This window comes from Bufo gargarizans, chromosome 6 (genome assembly GCF_014858855.1).
Source record: "Bufo gargarizans isolate SCDJY-AF-19 chromosome 6, ASM1485885v1, whole genome shotgun sequence".
NCBI lineage: Eukaryota > Metazoa > Chordata > Amphibia > Anura > Bufonidae > Bufo > Bufo gargarizans.
In genome coordinates this window covers 260,049,905-260,068,345 of record NC_058085.1, presented here as the reverse complement: position 1 = coordinate 260,068,345, position 18,441 = coordinate 260,049,905, and the positions used below count along the sequence as shown (strand labels likewise).

At 42.6% G+C, this 18,441-nt stretch overlaps 1 protein-coding gene across 8 annotated transcripts in view; it reads left to right on the top strand.

Moving 5' to 3' along the window:
* NFATC2 (nuclear factor of activated T cells 2) overlaps positions 1 to 18,441 on the top strand; it is a 139,137-nt gene that overhangs the window by 45,050 nt on the left and 75,646 nt on the right. For 3 of the 8 annotated variants that reach the window (XM_044297592.1, XM_044297589.1, XM_044297591.1), the window contains exons 2-3: positions 1,640 to 2,642; positions 6,186 to 6,354. In XM_044297592.1, the coding sequence (XP_044153527.1) occupies positions 1,640 to 2,642; positions 6,186 to 6,354 (1,172 nt within the window). The remainder of the gene's footprint in view (positions 1 to 1,639; positions 2,643 to 6,185; positions 6,355 to 18,441) is intronic. The other 5 variants (XM_044297594.1, XM_044297596.1, XM_044297590.1 and 2 more) reach the window with 3 other exon arrangements.

Below are 18,441 nucleotides of genomic sequence, written 5' to 3'. Positions count from 1 at the left end.
TAGGCCATGGGACATCACCTTCGTCAAGTGAATGGGACTGAGCTGCAATACCAAGCACAGTCACTATGTAAGGTGTCATGCTTGGTAAGCTGTGAGGAGCTCCAGTGAGCGCTATGGCTAACCCAAACAGCTGATTGGCAGGGCTGCCGGGTGTCGGACCCCCACTGTCTCATATTCATGACCTATTCTCAGGATGGGTCATCAATATTTAAATCCCGAAGAACCCCTTTAAAGTGGTTGTCTGGGCTACAGATATTGATGACCTATCCTTAGGATAGATCATCTACAGTATATCAGAATGGCACGGACTGTTTAAAGGGGCAACAGCCATTGTACAAGCGCTGTATCCTCTTCAGTGTTTATTTGCATGCCATCTTCACTTGTTGCAGCAATGAATTGTAATTGGAGCTGTTTGTCCCATTCATGTGAGTGGGAGAGGAAGCTGTAGTTACACTGCACCGCCACTATATTGTAGACGGTATGCAGGTAAAAACTGAAGAGGATACAGCGCTTGTACAAGTGCTGTTGCCCCTTTAAACAGCCTGTGCCATTCTGATATACTGTAGATGATCTATCTTAAGGATAGGTCATTAATATCTGTAGCCCAGACAACCACTTGTTCTCTGGGATTTAAATATTGATGACCCATCCTGAGAATGGGTCATGAATATGAGACGTTGGGGTCCGAAACCCGGCAGCCCTGCCAATCAGCTGTTTGGGTTAGCCCTCACAGCTTACCAAGCTCCTCACAGCTCCTCACAGCTTACCAAGCACGACAACTTACATAGTGACTGTGCTTGGTATTGCAGCTCGACCCCATTCACTTGACGAAGGTGATGTCACATGGCCTAGGAAGATCCCTAAGTGCTCACAGACTGCCCCTTCAAATAGCTGATTGAGTTGGGTTCTGGGAGTCAGAGGATAGGTCATCAATATCTGTTGGCTGTGACAGATGACCAGTAGGTCTGGAACGCCTTACTTGGTAGTGGATCTAGTTTTTTGTTCACCTGTATGTTTTTACCTCAACCTGATGCAAGTTCTTGATCTTTGGATTTTAATGGATTTTCTACAATGATGTATTAGTATTTTAGCTGTGGTTTTGAGAATCCCTTTTTTGTTGGATTAGGTCATCAATAGGTCATCAGTATCTATAGCCTGGATAATCCCTTTAACCTCATAATAGCTCTTTATTTCACATTATTCATGCATAGAACAAATAAATCTTCTTATAGATAATAACAGTAAATTGAAAGGGCCACATTGGCTTACAACACAACACAGTGGTGGTTTACTTCGTAAGATATCTACAGTTCAATGTTACTGAAAATCAAACATTTACAATATTCTGCCTTTAACCTAGAGGATGACTGTCCTTCCAACAGTATATATGACTTGACAGATATTCTTTGCTGTTTGTAGGAGAAAAAAGTCGGGACCTAATAAATATTGTTAGGGTCTAGTTGTCAGAAGCTTAGTTGGAGAGCAGATCCCTAGAAACTCTCCCATTTCAATAAATTATTTTAGTTTAAGTTTGATTATTATCTTTAATTTATATTTTCTAACCAACATATTTAATTGTCCATGATTGTTAACATAAGTTATATAATATTTAGTTTTAAAAAGACCCTTCTTTTTCCAGAAGAATCGACTCCTTCACATAAAATCATCAGCCCATCTTCTTCTGGAATTGCGTACTCTCATCACGATGTCTCCGATTATGGGTCCAAACCTCTGGCTTATCCTAGGTTATCCTCAGATCCCATGGGCACATATGAACAGCACATTAGTGTAGGGTCCAGGTACCACTTAGACCCTAAAAATGCTACTGGGGCTCCAGCTCTAAGTCCAAGGATTGAGATCACTCCATCTCATGAACTGTTTCATGCAGGTTCAAACCGCAGCAGAGATTCAGATACTTTGGTAGAACATCAGCCAAACTTAGCTGCTACCTTGCAAGTCTATGGTTATGATGGCTACAGAGAACCGCTTTGCTTGAGCCCTGCTAGTAGTGGGTCATCAACAAGTTATATTTCAGAGACAAATTTCTCTCCTTACACCTCACCTTGCGTTTCACCAAATAATGGTCCTAATGATGACCTGTGTCCACAGATACAAAACTTCCCTCGTTATTCTCCTAGAGCTTCTCCAATAATGTCTCCACGGGAAAGCATCACAGAGGACACCTGCCTGGGACCACGTTCTCCATCTCCTCGACCCAACTCACGGTCATCATCCCCAGGCTTCAAAAGAAGGTACCCTTGTGCTGAGTTCTACAATAGCCATCAAACCAGCGTTTCTCCACGACAGTCACGAACACCCTCTCCCCAGGCATCACCTCGTGTTCATCTGAGGGACGATAACTCTTCACTGAGTTACAGTAACCCTTCAGCATCTGCACATCTTATGGAAGACCTGAGCTTATCTACCGATCCTACATGTGGTGTACCAACAAAAATGTGGAAAAACAGCCCAGATCGTTCCCCAGTGGCTCCTCATAAGAGCATTCCATGTCACGTTTATCAGCCTCCAGAATATCTTGGGCCTTACGAGCATGATGAGAGGAAGAATTCTGATCCTGGGTCAATCCTACTTGTGCCACCGACCTGGCCAAAGCAAATTTTGCCTGCAATGCCCTACTACAGGTATAGTAATTGTTGTTTGGTTTTTCAATGGAATAACATTTGTACACATATAAAAGTTTACATATTGGGGTTAAAATATTTTTTACAATGTATGAGTCTAATTTCACATTTTGGAAATTCTGATTCTGCAAGGTACTCACTTCATCTTCTACTATGGAAATTAATTGTTTTCTTCAGCAAATTGATAAGTCACTGATACAGTGTCAGAACATCCAAGGAGCTGTCACTAGCAACACTTTTTTACCTTTAGTGCAGAAAATTCTGATAACAGAATAAGCTATATTATCACTGCAACTGTTCATTGTGGTCAAAGTTCAAGGGAGGAATTGTAGAGGTATCGTCAGTCCAAGTCTCAAAGGGATCACTAATATGATGCTTTTAGTGTCTGTGCTTAGATTGTCTATTATTATATACCAAAGGTGGATTAGATTTTTCTTGTGTCTGAACATGAAGTGAAAGAGGCCTTATAGCCACAAAAATACAGTATTGCACTTGTAACTCTGGGCACATATAACAATTGCTTTAACTAGAACTTCTGTCATATCTTCTATTGTAACTTCTCATATATACTGTAGTAACTTTACCCTGACAAAACAAAGGTTCCTTGATTTACTTGTAAAGCTAATATCATTAGTTGCCATTATAGCTTTAACAAATGTCCCCTACTGTGTGAGTCGATTGTCAGCTCTAGGGTCTTGTTCAGAATTTGTGCTCAATGAAACAATTTTATGATAGCATTTAAGGGCCTCTGTCACCATGTCAAATGGTCAGGAGCTGTCCACCTGCTCTTGCAAGCAGAGTCCCATGGTGTATCTGCCATCTCTATATGTTCGGTCAATCCTCAGAAAAAATAGTTTTTATAATATGCAAATTACCCCCTAGACACAAAGGCTCCCCTCCCTGTCTTCTATGCTGCGCTCCTACCGCTGTGATGGACAGGCCAGGCAGTCCCTGAAGTCTTGAAGGGTGGCGTTTGTACATACGCAGTAAAGAGGTGGAGATTGCCCATCTTCTCGGTGGCCTCCATCCCTTTACTGCTCATACACAGAACTTGATCCTGCAAGACTTTAGTGATTGCCTGGCCTGTCCATGACAGCGGTGAGGGCGTGACATAAAAGTCAGGGAGGGCATCACCCTTATTGCACTTAGGGTATAATTTGCATATTATAAAAAGCCTTTTTTTTCTGAGGATTGACAGAACATATGGAGATGCCAGAGACACCATAGGAGTCTAATTACAAGCGTGGATAGACAGCTTTCATATGACATAGTGGTATGTGGTGACAGATGCCCTTTAAAGGGGTTGTATAGGTTTTTTGTTTAAATCTTCCTCCCTCCCCTCCAGCCAGTGGGAATTAAGAAAAGAAACATACTTACCTGCTACATACCACTCCCTGGATCCCAGGCTGTCTGCACTGCACTTCAAGTTCCTGTCTGACATATTGCAAAGTAGCATGTCACTGCTTGGCCACGAGCCACTTGGGGATACATCACAGCTGAGGCCAGTCATTGCAGCACATGATCCCGTTTGTGCTTTTATTGACAGACGGGAACCAGAAGTAAAATGCAAAGAGCCTGGGAGCTGGAACCGAATGGCAGGGAGCCTGTACGTATGTTTGTCTTCACAGGTCCCACTGACTGGGGCAAAGAGGAGGGTGGTGGGTAAAAAATCCCATACAACCCTTTGCTTTACTATCATCTAACACATGAGTGTCTAGCATTGTTGTTTGTTTTCATCATTCAGGCTTTGTTCACATCAGCTTTGTATTTTCCATTGTTCTGTTCTGTCACAGAAGCAGAACAATGAAAATATCGGAACTCCCGGAACCTTTGCATGAAGCATACACACCCTGCCCAACAGATCCCATTGACCATTGCTTCCCAGACATATTTTGTGTGGGATTTCTTTTTAAGGGAATCTAGGTCAAAGGCTTGTAACTGAGCTTCCAACGAAGATGTGAATGAAACCTTAAGTTTTAATTCTAGCTAAACTATGCATGTGGACAACTTTTAGGTCTAAATGAGGTTTTACTGTTAAACATCACGCTTGAGCAATAGGTGTAGTCGGCTAAGTGAGAAATGTATGTCTATGTCCTTTACAGCAGAAGGAAGACTTCAGTTTCACTTTATTATATAGAAAATGGCTGCGAAAGACATCCTTTGATTTATTTTAATGGAAACTGCTATGTGAACCCAAATCGCCCCTGGGATTTGGCAAACTGTAATTTCTCATTTAGATATTATTATTATTTTATTATTAATCTGCACTTAGTTTCTGAGTTCTCAGCTCAGCAGAATTTTGTGCATGTCTGTATGAACCTAGCAAAGCAGCTAAGCCTATAGACACGTCCCATGTGTCTTCTGTATCCTGCAATGTCATACAACACTACACTACACTAATAACATTTTCCATCAGGACAGTAGATGGTTGAAATACATGCAAATTAACGTTATCCTAAGTGTCTGCATCCTAAAATATCTCCCAGTAATAAATACCACAATCGCCCGTCTGAAACAAGGCAATAAATAATGCGCACAGCCAATGAGTGCTCGGTAGTTACTATATCTGGAGTGCTTGATGTTTTATCTAGACTCCATGGGTCTTTAGTTTTGAGCCATGTCTTCCATTGGATCCCAAATTATCTTGCCTTGTAGTTCAGAAAAGAAAACTTGTCTGTTTGGACACTCCATTAATTGCAATAGCAAAGCAATTGATGGCTTAAGAAGCTTTGATGGGATATATCATCCAGCAAGTGTTCCATTGTTTTTCATTCTTTAGATGCTCATCCTGAGTGATCCTACGTGACAAGATGTTTTTGAAACAATGACAACTTTTTTTTTAAATGAGGTAGATTGTTCCCATTTTAAATGTGAATAGAATTAGTTTTGACGCAGGTAAGATAAAAGATCTGAATGATGGCACAGATTTCTGTTGTTTGGAACTATAGACATTAGAAAAAAAAAACATAATACGTACTGTCACCGGTTCTATCAGATCTGAGAAGAGGACAAAGGAAGGCTGAGATGACTTGCTTTAAAGCACTCCTTGTTATTCTCTGATCTGTTAGAAAGGTACATGATGTAAACTGTAGTGAAGGTAATCTTCTTACAAGTGACTGTGAGATATAACCTCCCTACTGATCCTCAGCTGTGTCATGTGAACAACACTGATCTCTCCAACTGACAGGACAGGAAGTCAGTTACTTCTCTATTCATTCCTATGAGACTGACATTGACGCTTTGATTGGAATACATAGAGAAATTGGCTTCCTGTCCACACATAAGGTGCTGTGTAAAAGTCAGAGTGTTGGTCACATGACACAGCTGAGGATCAGAAGACAGGTTATAACTCACAAATACAGTCACTGGTAAGAAAATTTCTGTCACTACAGTTTACATCATGTACCTTTCTAACAGTTCAGAGAATAAAGATTTTTCTTTAAGCTTACATTGATATTAGAGATCCCATAATAGGATGGCAACAATGCTTTCTGGACTATTATTCTTGTCATCACACCTGAACTTGTCTTTTTTTCCATGCAGCATCCCTGTTGCTTCACTGCCTCCCCTTGAGTGGCCTCTGACAAGTCAAGCTGGATCGTATGAGCTCCAGATAGAAGTGCAGCCTAAACCACACCATCGTGCCCACTATGAAACAGAGGGTAGCCGTGGAGCGGTGAAAGCTACCACCGGAGGACACCCTATTGTCCAGGTAACGTTCATTCACTTAAAGCTAATGTATGGCTTCAAAAATGTTCTGTCCATGTTGTTTGAAGCTTTATCTGCTAAGGGAACCTTGATACTTTACTCACAGTTTTTTTTTTTTTGTCCCCGCTCCTGTAATCTTCAGCAACATTCTTCCATATTGTTTCTCCACTGCTGGTTTAGAACCAGGCTGCTGCTCCAGTAAACAGTGCCTGTGCATGCACACTCGCTAACCTCGGCAGCTGCGCACATCGAACAGCACACTGGGGGCAGAGAGTTTTTTCTACTGCACAGACGCTGAACTCTTGATGTGGAGTCTGCACAGTAGAAGACAGGATGGGAGTGCGCAATGCCAGCAGGATAGGGGAGCCTATGGAGCCATTTTGTGTGATGTCATCTATAGGGGCTAGAGCTGCAAAAACAACACATAGACACTGCTTACAGGAGCAGCAGCCCGGTCCCAAACCAGCAGTGGAGAAACAATATGGAAGCATGTTGCTGAAGATTACAGGAGAGACAGAAAAAAAACCTGTGAGCACTGTCGGACTGGGGTGCCTAGGGCCCACCAGTAAAATTTATTTTGGGGGCCCACCGTACGAATACATTCAAATATAATAAATAATCTAACAAGTTTTTTTTATATGAACACAGTCTGGTGGAGGTGCTGTACATTGAATATATGTATGTAGTGCAGTAAGTCTATTGTGTTATGTGCCACTTGTGCAGGGGGTAGGAGACTAGGAGCCCACCTTGCTCAGGGGCCCACCGGGGGCTTCACCTGTACCCCTTTGGGCCAGTCCGAGCCTGCCAGTGAGTAAAGTAAAAATATTGTGAAGTGGAGATGAATCAGGAAAGGAACAAATACCTAACCTAACCATTAGCAGCATGAAATACATGCTCCCATACTACAAAGTGTTATAGAGAGCCGCTATGTGGACCTTTGTCCGTGCCCAGCTCTTTTCAGAATTATTTTTTTTCTGAAATGCCGTAGAATGTCATAGGAATTTTTTTATTTTTGTAATGTGAGAGCTAGTCAGCATTTCATGCTGCCTGTGGTTAATGAATCTTCTGAAAAATTCCCTTTAAAGGGAACCTGTCATGTCAGTCTTGTTGCCTGATCTGCACGTAGCATGGTATAGAACAGGAGGAACTCAACTGATTGTTATAAAGATTAGTGGGAATTAATCTTTTAGCTATCAATCACTGAGTAGGACTCCAGAGCTGAGAATAAACAGAGATTTATATGAACAAAATGCAAGTTATATTAAATCTTTTCCCATAAAGATATATACACCATAAAAATGTATTGGGACATGTACACATCGCATCAGCAGGTGCTTTAATGACATCCTATTCTAAATCCATAGGTAACTGTCAAATAGAGAAGTGTAGCATCACGCAACGCGTTTCCACTGCTCCAGAGTCCAGTAGCTGCGTGCTTTTCATCACTTCATCCAACGGCATTGAGCTTGGTGATGTAAGGCTTGCAGGTAGCTACTTGGCCATGGAAACCCATGTCATGAAGCTCCTGGTGCATATGTTGGGCTGATGTTAATACCAGAGGAGGTTTGGAGCTTAGCTTAATTGCTAAGTGTGTGAATTGGCATAGTGTGTGCAATTGTTACAATGGTGGTCCGTGTCTACCACCGTCCTGGGCACAGGTGCTGCTTCACTAATCTGTCTTCTCCTTCTTCGTGGGCCTGTACCTGCTAGATCTTTTCTGCTTACTTGTAGAAAACAGCTGGCGGGGCCAGCACACACACCAGCTCACACCAACCAATGCCCAGTCAGCTTTAAGTACTTAAGGCACCTTCCCTTGTGGGTGCCTGAGCTATAGATTGTTTAGCTTGCTGGTTCCTTGCTGTGCTATGTCCGTTAGTCTGCCCGTGACTGACTTCTGCCTGATTCCTATATTCTGACTCTCCATTGTCTAACCTGACCTGTACCTGACCTCCGTATTGACCCTTAGCTGCCTGTCTTGACCTCAAACTGTTCATCATATAGCTCGCACTTCACCTGCCCTGACTTCGGCGGTGTCCCTGATTACAGTTTTTCCTGACCCCTCGCTGCCCTGAATCGTTCTCTCTTATCCCTGCGGGTCAGCTGTCAACTACTCCAGGAGGTAGTGGCATGGTGGCTCCTCAGTAGTGAAGTCCACATCCCTGTGTAGGGTTTAAAGGGTGTATACAGAGGATTGCCAGGATAATAACAGCCTTAGAATTATCCCAAAGCCAAATCTTTTGGTTGACACAGTGGTTCCACTGCCATAACAGAACAGAATGATGAACCTAGAAGCACCACATTTAATTGTGTTTCATTAATTTCTATATTATTGTAAGCTTTTTGACAAATTTTTAGTTACATTGAGATTGGATGTAAAGATGCTTTGTTGTGGGGCACAAGTGGAGCAATCCTACATTGGGCATCTCTACTTTGAAGAGACCCTGAACAAAATGTTCGGTCACTTTCTTGAACAGTACATTTCATTTTGGTAAAATTAGCTCAAGTGCAAGCTAAGCACCGAAGTCCGCTCAGTACACTACAAAATTGAGTCCTCAAATTTATGAACTTCTGGCTCCAGCCCCCCCCCCCTCCTCCCACCTTTCATGCTGCTGATTGACAGCTCTTTACTTATAGCAATGAGCAGTGGGGAAGGAGGAGAGATGGAAGCTCATGAATATGAGGACCTTCGAAGCTTGTGTAGTGTATTGAGTGGACCCCAGCACTCAGCTCACACGGGAGCTGCTCAGTTTTTATTTTAGCAAAACAACTGGGTCCAAGGGGTTGGCCAGTTTAGATTTCAAGCTACACATGTGCTAGGTACAGCACATGCATGCAAGCTCCATTCATTTACGCTTGGGAGGGACAGAGGACTTAGCACATGCGCAGTCCATCCCCAGTGTACATTAATTTTCAGAGCGCTGCGCTGGCAAGCAGATGAATGGACCCGCGTGTAGACATGAATTATTCAAATTAAACTGTCAGACATCGCTGCCGATAGTTTAATAATGCTTATTACAAGGTGCATGCATGTGCTGTCCCCAGCCCATGTGCAGCCTGTAAAATATAGGCGCCGACCCTCTTAAATTAGTGTCTCAGGTCTCTGTCACAGTTTCTGTGGCCCTCAATATTTGGTTCGTTCCCGATAATTGCCCTAGCAAGTGTACTAATGTAAGTTCTTATCTTTAAAAACGATCGGTCCTTCCCAGGACCAAAGTGCATTAATGTAATTCCTTTATCTTATCCCAGACGCCGCCTGTACATTGCAGCTGCAGCGTTGTTGGCCCTTTTTTATGGGTATGGCACTTGTCCCAGTTTACCAGTTTTTTTTTCTTGCTTATTACGTCCATGAGAGTAAACAAGTGTATTTGAAAGCTTGGATGAACAAGCACATTATTGTCATCTGGAGAGAGTTGTCCCGTAGTCGCTGCAGACAGGTGTGAGCTGGATCCAGGGTGATGATGGCTGATGTTTGCACAAAGCATAGAGCTGATTTTCAGCCTGCAGCATAGGACAGGACAGCTCTATATGTTTGTTTAGTCGGGAAAGCTGCTGACTCCCTCCAAGCTTCATCTAAAAATACCGGGCGCAGCCTATTCATTTTCTCTCAAACAGTTGAAAAGTGATGTTTTCATCTCGCCAGACTCAGAAGCTCCCCTTCCGATGACTATACCCACCCCTGACACAGTCTGTCCCTCGTCTCTATGGTCCTGACAATTATATGCCAGACCAGACATAGCCTGCCGGCATTCTTATGCAACTTCTCGTACGTCACTGTCTGTCCTTAACCCTTCACAACTAGGACCATCGAGAAGTTCACTGTTCTTTATTAGCGCACATACTATTTTTATTTTTTAATTAAAATTTTTATGGTAACATGAATCCATTCACATATTGGTATTGTGACCATTTACTAAGATGGCTTTTTACTTCAGTCTTCGTTGTTCATCCTGTGCTGCAATAGTACACGGCTCATTTTTAAATTGGGCGCATATATGGCAGTCCATGTTCCTGTCTAAAAAACTACTCCAGCCCCAAAACGGCCACCAACACGACACTCCCCCGCTTCACTACCATCCCACCCATCTGTCATATTAAAATAGTTGCAATAATTCCAATAATTAATAATTCGATTAATAAATGACCCCCTTTGTGTCATGTTACAGGCATTATTTTAAACCTGAGCAAGGTCCATCCATCCCATATCTTTCTATGTTGTTTCCATTTTTATGCTGCTTGTGGTGCATTTATGGCAAATGTGGATTTAGCTATGTTTCTTTCTAGTGTGGTAGTGGTGTGGCTCCCTGCCTCGCTACTTAGGGGGTGCACTCATGAAAGAAAAAGAGTAATTTCCACACCCCGTCCACTCGCCGGTTCGATTTGCACATGATTTTCATGTCATTTGATCATTCCGACATATCAGGTGTATGACTGAGGCTTCATTTACATCTGAGTTAGAGGCTCCATTCTGTTATCATGTCCTGTGAAATGATAGTTTCCCTGATAGACCCAATTATTGTCAATGGTGGTCCAGTGGGCACCGCTGGCTTCAGTTATGTGCTTATGTCATTTTCCTAAGATGGAGCAAAACAATGGAAATCAATAACGGTGATGTTAACAGACCCTAACACCATAATTGGTGGTTGGTGTCTGTGAGTTTGGTGAGTCCTTTACATTGCCATAGGACATGGGTAGTGAAGTATTTTTACTCTAAGCTCCTTAGGGCTACATTGGCATCCAGTATGAAGGTTTTGTTATCTTTTGGGCGACATAAGGGATGGTGCTTCCTTTACATTATGTTTTTAACCACAGTCACGTGCGTGGTCGATACAAGACACGAACAATGTCTGTTCTGGGCAGCTTGTGAAATTTGGCAACAAAATGTTCATCTTGCCTGGAAATAAGGGTTGGGCGATGCCAGGTGATCATTTTTTTTCTTCGGCTATAATATAAAGGGCAAGGCCAAGTGTTGTGTGCATGTGTTTATTTAAGGCCACTTCGGCGCAGGCACCATACCAGTACAAAAGAGATGTGACTGAACACCGGAAGGTTCATTAATTTCCTCTTTCTTTGGTGAGAACTCACAAACATTCGTCTCCTAGGTGGTTCAGTAAAATAGAGGAAGGAAGTAACCTTGACGGAGAAAGGGCAGAAGCACAGTGTTTGCTAATGGCAACTGGAGGCTGCTTCAGCGTACGTTGGACTTATGTTTCTTCATTTTTTTATTGTGATTTATGTAGCTGCTGTTTTTATTGGCTTCCTTCTTACCCCCTTTATTACATTTTGTGCTCTTCTATAATTCTGCATGTCTCTAAACCTTTTTGGTCTGACTCAGGATTCATCAGTGTTTCACACAAACATGATCAGCCCTGGAAAACAGACCGTGTGTCTGCCAGATCTCCCGGGCCGACTGCACTTCCCTGAACTGACTGTATCCTAGTTTTTTATAATGCAGTCAGTTCTTGTCTGAATGCAGATCTCTTGTACTGAACTCACATGATGGTTCAGAACAGGAGATCCGCAATCAGATATGAACTGACTGCATTATAAAACACTAGGATACAGTCAGTTCAGTTCGGGTGATACATCAGATACCAGGGCCGATCAGGTTTGGGTAAAACAACCCTTAAGGTTGGCCATTCAACTGATTCACCCAACCGTTCCCTAGACTACCACATGCTCGCTTGGTTAAGATGAGAGTCCTTGTTTTCTCAATGGAAGAGGGAAGTAAGCCACTGCTGGAATCCTCAAGTTGTGGCTTATCTCCCATGGGAACAAAAAAATCAGGCACTGAATTAACCTGCATGGGCAGAGTTGGCACACCTCCATCCATATAAGATAGCCAAAGTCGATGGGTTGTCACTTTTGTATATAGCCACATTAAAGGGGTTGTCTTACTTACTGATCTGATACTGATGATCTATCCTGAGGCTAGGTCATCAGTATTAACATCTCAAAAAAAAAACTTTGACATTGTTGGTCCCTCACAGTCAGTCTGATTCTCACATCTGCAAGAGCCAGCAATTTGGCAAGAATGAATTAAGTTAAAGATAACTTCTGTTGATGACTTAAATATAATCCTCTCAGTCCTTAATCAGTGGCTGAAATTAGTGAGGAAATTACCATTTTGTTTACCCAGTTCTCTTTAGGTACTAGGCAAGAAAGACCCCCTTGTTGGCCTGGACGTTGCGTGCCCAGCTGCCAGTGCGCCTCATGTTCCCTTAAGTCACAGACCGGATCGCGTCTGTTCAGGTTATAATATCAGAGCAATTATGCAAAAAGATTAAGAAAATGTTTCAACAGAAAAATAGGATCTTTAAATCCCCAAATAGGGGGTGGAAAGGCAGACATTACGTCTGGATTTTCTTTGCTTTTGTGGCAAATGTGACTCGGTTCTTGGTTTCTGTCCAGCCAGCCCTGTGTACTCTTTATAGATGTTTTTATTGTGAGCAGCACACCTTTTTAATGCAAATCATTTCCTTCCCAGGTGTTGGCTGTATTATTAAATGTGGATTTTTTTTATCCTTGACGTTAAATGTTCTCATGTTAATATACATGCTATTTCTGGCACAGAAACCATTACATTTTTTACTTTTTACTTTTAAAAATGTGTTAAAAGTTCACTCTGGAGAATTGGCCCTACTCATTGAGTTACTGTCGTCCTCCTGTCATCCCCATATAATCTTGATTGTTTGTTTTATCTACCGCATATTATTTTGCACACAGATGTATTGTGACCCAGGCAGGTGGTGCAAGGAGGAGGTGTTGATAACTGGGAGGGAGAACACTCTCATTCAATGTGGTAAATGGTAGAAAATGAGTTCATTGGTGCTTGGGGTGCAGTGCTTTTTACTTCGAGGATAGGCCACTTTTAATCTTGGGTATCTAATATGCTGGTGTCCAACATAGAGAACAGAAATGCAATTTTTAGCTAAAATCAAAGCACATGTTTGTGTAAAACATGCTACAATAGCTTTACACAAAATGTAACAATAAAAAAGGAAGTATGGGTGTCATTTATTATGATTCCCCTACGCCAGAAACTGGCATAGAAAAGTCGCTAACCCTTGTTCCGACTTTTTGAACGCCCGTACACCTAAATTTAGTTTCTGTGCCACCCCTTGTCACTGGGGAGTGGCGTGGGTGGGGGCTATTATTTATACCATTTTCCTTGCATAAGTGATGATTAACATTTACTCCAGCTGGGGCCCTCCAGCAGTGCAGGGACTATCAAAGACCAAAGCAAAATGCCTGTTTTTGATAAATGATCTCAATATCATGTATATATACAGTACAATTCTACTACATATCCAGGACTGATATGTTTCACTTTTTAACCTGTCAGCAGGTCATATAAGTGGTAGGCTTCTGTATCCAAGATTGTGGATAGGGGTTTTCCATGAATGGGGAGAAGGTTGCAGACAGCAAATGTAATAAAAAAACAAACAGTACCATGATCAATTATGTTCCATACTATTAGACCAACATGGGACCTCTGGGTGAACTGGCACTGGATTGGCAGAGGATTTAACTGGCAAGTTTTGTTTGTTTTTTAATGTTCTTACATTTGCTGCAGCCTTTTTTTCAACACCCTATAAGGCATTTATGCAGTGAGCCCATGAGGAGACCGAGCGGAGGATGGGAGTGGTAGTGGCTCTGGCTGTCACAATCAATCACGGCTGCTGTCTTCATACCATTGCTCCCTAGGGCCATGCAGTAAAAGGAGGGGTCACCTTTTCTTCCCTCGGGGCAAACCCTGATTTTGGGGCTCCTGCCTGATGGTAGCTGGGGTGCCCTTGATATTAGGTGTCTGGATGGATGATGAAGGCATCTCTCTTTACTGTAGTGCATAATGGGAGTTGTAGTACATCCAATTTTAGCAAAACACGGTTGCAACTGTTCACAGTGCAATACTCTCCCAGATGTTTGGATTTAGGCAAGAATGGGAGTTATGACCATCTTTGTATACTATCTTTCTAAAGTCTCTCTTGGTAAAATCTATAGCTGGCAACAGTACTTTGGCAATAATGGCTGTAATTCCTACTGTGGGATACAGGGTTTTTAAAGCATCTCTGGCCAGGATGTGTTCAGGTGTGAAGGATGTTTTAACAGTGTCCCTCACAGCAGTAAGGTCTGAATGGCTGTAGAAGCAGCTTACCTTTCTGACTCCTATGCTTGGCCATGAAAATTTTAAGTTCTCCATCTTCTCTGTCTTTCTCTTTTTGTCATTTCCCTCCTTCTACAGATCTTTCAGAGATCTGTTAATCTTTGTAGCTTTCTTGGGCCTAAGAAGAGGGAGCATGATGCACTGTTCTTCCTCTCTGAACACTAGTCTGGACTGACTAACCAGGTTATGGTTCAGACCTCTTAGTCCTGCCTACAACTCTGGGTCATATATCTAACATTTACCATAATGTGTCAATGATTTTACTAAGTACTTGCTCAATGCCCAGAGTTCTGCTCTTGAGACCTTTTAATGCAAATATAAAAAATATTCTTTCCTACGATTGTCAGACTTTCCAGCTAAAAATATCCAGCTAAATAGTGACAGAGGAGACTTTTATGTCTCTGATTTACAATATGTTCTGCCTGGTGGGATGCCATGGTCTTCTGGACTCATGGCTGCCCAGAGATGACATCGGCCAGTTTTGGGGGAGAGCAAACAGAGAACACATTAAGATGAATTCATTCATACACTGAACAAAAATATAAACACTTTTGGTTTTGCTCCCATTTTGCATGAGCTGAACTCACAGACCTGAACCATTTTCTACATACACAAAAGACCTATTACTCTTAAATATTGTTCACAAATCTGCCTAAATCTGTTAGTGAGCACTTCTCCACCATTTGTCTCACACAGTGTAACACATCTCCGTCGCATAGAGTTGATCAGGTTGTTGATTGTGGCCTGTGGAATGTTGGTCCACTCCTCTTCAATAGCTGTGTGAAGTTGCAGAATATTGGCAGAAACTAGAACACGCTGTCGTATACGCCGATCCAGAGCATCCTAAACATTGTCAATGGGTGACATGTCTGATGAGTATGCTGGCCATGCAAGAACTGGGATGTTTTCAGCTTCCAGGAATTGTGTACAGATCCTTACAATATAGGCCCATGCATTATCATGCTGCAACATGAGGTGATGTTCGTGGATGAATGGCACAACAATGGGCCTCAGGATCTCGTCACGGTATCTCTTTGCATTCAAAATGCCATCAATAAAATGCACCTGTGTTCATTGTCCATAACATACGCCTGCCCATACCATAACCCCACCGCCACCATGGGCGACTCGATCCACAACGTTGACATCAGCAAACCGCTCACCCACACGACTCCACACACGCTGTCTGCCATCTGCCCTGAACAGTGAAAACCAGGACTCATCCGTGAACAGAACGCCTCTCCAAGGTGCCAGACGCCAGTCGAATGTGAGCATTTGCCCACTCAAGTCGGTTACGACGACGAACTGCAGTCAGGTCCAGACACCGATGAGGACGACAAGCATGCAGATGAGCTTCCCTGAGATGGTTTCTGACAGTTTGTGCAAACCGATTGTTACAGCTGTCCGGGTGGCTGGTCTCAGACGATCATGGAGGTGAACATGCTGGATGTGGAGGTCCTGGGCTAGTGTGGTTACACGTGGTCTGCGGTTGTGAGGCCAGTTGGATGTACTGCCAAATTCTCTGAAACGCCTTTGGAGATGGCTTATAGTAGAGAAATGAACATTCATTGCGCGGACAACAGCTCTGGTAGACATTCCTGCAGTCAGCATGCCAATTGCACGCTCCCTCAAACGTTGGGACCTCTGTGGCATTGTGCTGTGTGATCAAACTGCACATTTCAGAGTGGCCTTTTATTGCGGGCAGTCTAAGGCACAGCTGTGCAATATTCATGCTGTCTAATGAGCACCTTGGTATGCCACACCTGTGAGGTGGGATGGATTATCTCGGCAAAGGAGAAGTGCTCACTAACACAGATTTAGACAGATTTGTGAACAATATTGGAGAGTAATGGGTCTTTTGTGTATGTAGAAAATATTTCAGATCTTTGAGTTCAGCTCATGCAAAATGGGAGAAAAACTGAAAGTGTTGCGTTTATATTTTTGTTCAGTGTATTTGGCAGTTGCTAAAACGATGTTGCAGTTACATTAATGTGTGCTAGCTGAACACATCATAGGAAATGGCAAAAGTCAGGATGGCCAAAAATCAGGTAAGATTAGGGAACATGTGTGCTAGACAGCTATGAGGAATTGTCCTGTGATTTTTACATGCTCATTTGGCATTCTTTACCTGAGGTTAGGTTTACATGTTTCAGAGCAGTTAAAAATGACAAGTGTTTCATAGATGTGGGGTCTCATGTGCTATAATAAGGTTCTTGCAAAGAGCAGCATCCACTTTGTAGGACGCGTCATGGCCATGTAGTACATGATTGACTACTATTGCATTCCTATTACAAGCAATTATGTTTCTGAAAGCTGCACTTCGTTAAGGAGGAAACCGAACAACACAAGGGATCTGCCAGCAATAACGTAGTGATCATGACTTACCTAACATATCGCCACCACTCGGGATCTCCCAGCTGCAGAGGTGACACCAATGTGTATAACCAGCAGAAGCAGTGATGTCACATTGATAACACATGATTATTGCCGCCAATCTCTGGCCTTTTCTGCGCACTGCTGAGGCTAGTGATTGGCTGCAGCAGTCACGTGTTGTCAACAAGAAATCATTTCTGCAGCCAGTAAAACACATTACTGCCTGGGAGAACCAGCGTAGCGGAGCTGGATCTGTCAGGTAAGCAATGATTGCTTCTTTATTGCAGATGGATTCCCTGTGTTGTTTGGTTTCCTTGTGGAACCTCACCCCCGAACAGTCACATCAAAATTGGAAAACAGCTCCTGAAAATACCACTTTCTTTAATTGTACATATTAATTGATGGGTGAAGGGGGATTAAGAACATGTACAGAAGTCCGTGTTACCCTCCCCTTGAGGTCATGTGCAGATAAAACGGGAAGAGATATTTTTCCTCTCTGTCTACCTTCTCCGAGATCACAGGCAGCTATTTTAACACTTCCTATCTCTGGCTAGGCAGAACCTACAGATGTGAGTCTGGTCTTGTTTAAAAGTCTAAGCTTTTAAACAAGATCACAGTGCTAGGTGAGATACACGAAGAGATAAAAGCTGCAGGTATTTACAGTTTTCACTGGGACTCATTTCTAAGGGCTGTAACTTGCAATGTATGAGGGCTACCTCCTTATTTAACTTTAAAACAAGACCAAATCTGTGGTTGTAGGCCAATGGCAGCCTAAGAAATGCCCCCCATTTTTCTGCCGCCACACAGCCCCGAACAGTGTTTATTCAAAATGATATTGTCTTTTCTTGCCTGCACGAACACTGTTCGGGATAATCTGTGAAGTGTTAAAGGGCTCTTTTGAAAGGTCTTTGTTTGGTTAACCCAAGCTGCATTAGGGAACTAACACTGCCCAATCCCTTGGCCCTTTACTAGTGTGCTTGTGCTTGCAATGATAACAACTGAAAAGTGCTTAAAACTTAGACAAAGGTGTTGATTCACTATATTTATCATCCATTATGAGCCACTGATACATCCAGCTTGCTTTACACATACCACCTACTGGTTGAATTACTTTGATCCTGGATTTTGGCCAAATTTGACCACATAACCAAACCCCTATAAGCCAAGCCCCAGTTGAGACACAAAATACATGATAATTGTGGTGTGCGGATTTGCATCAGTTTTTTTTTTTGCTCCAATTTGCGGCACTCATCTTAGTAAATGCCCTAAATAAGGTAAATTCGATGTACGTTTTGACTGTGTACAAATGATACAGACTAAGCAACTGCTGCATACTTTAAACAGGTCTTCTACAATCCTACATGAAGATGCATTCAAATTATGCAGAATAACATTTCAATGTAATTTCCACTAAGATGCTTCATGGCCTTTGGGTTAAGATTTACTGCTGAGGCTGTAAGGGGCTACTGTTTGTTTTATGACGGCACACAGTGGTGCTGAGTGTCACTGACAGGGCCTCCCACGTGGCTGTATCTTCTGTGGTAGCACGATGAA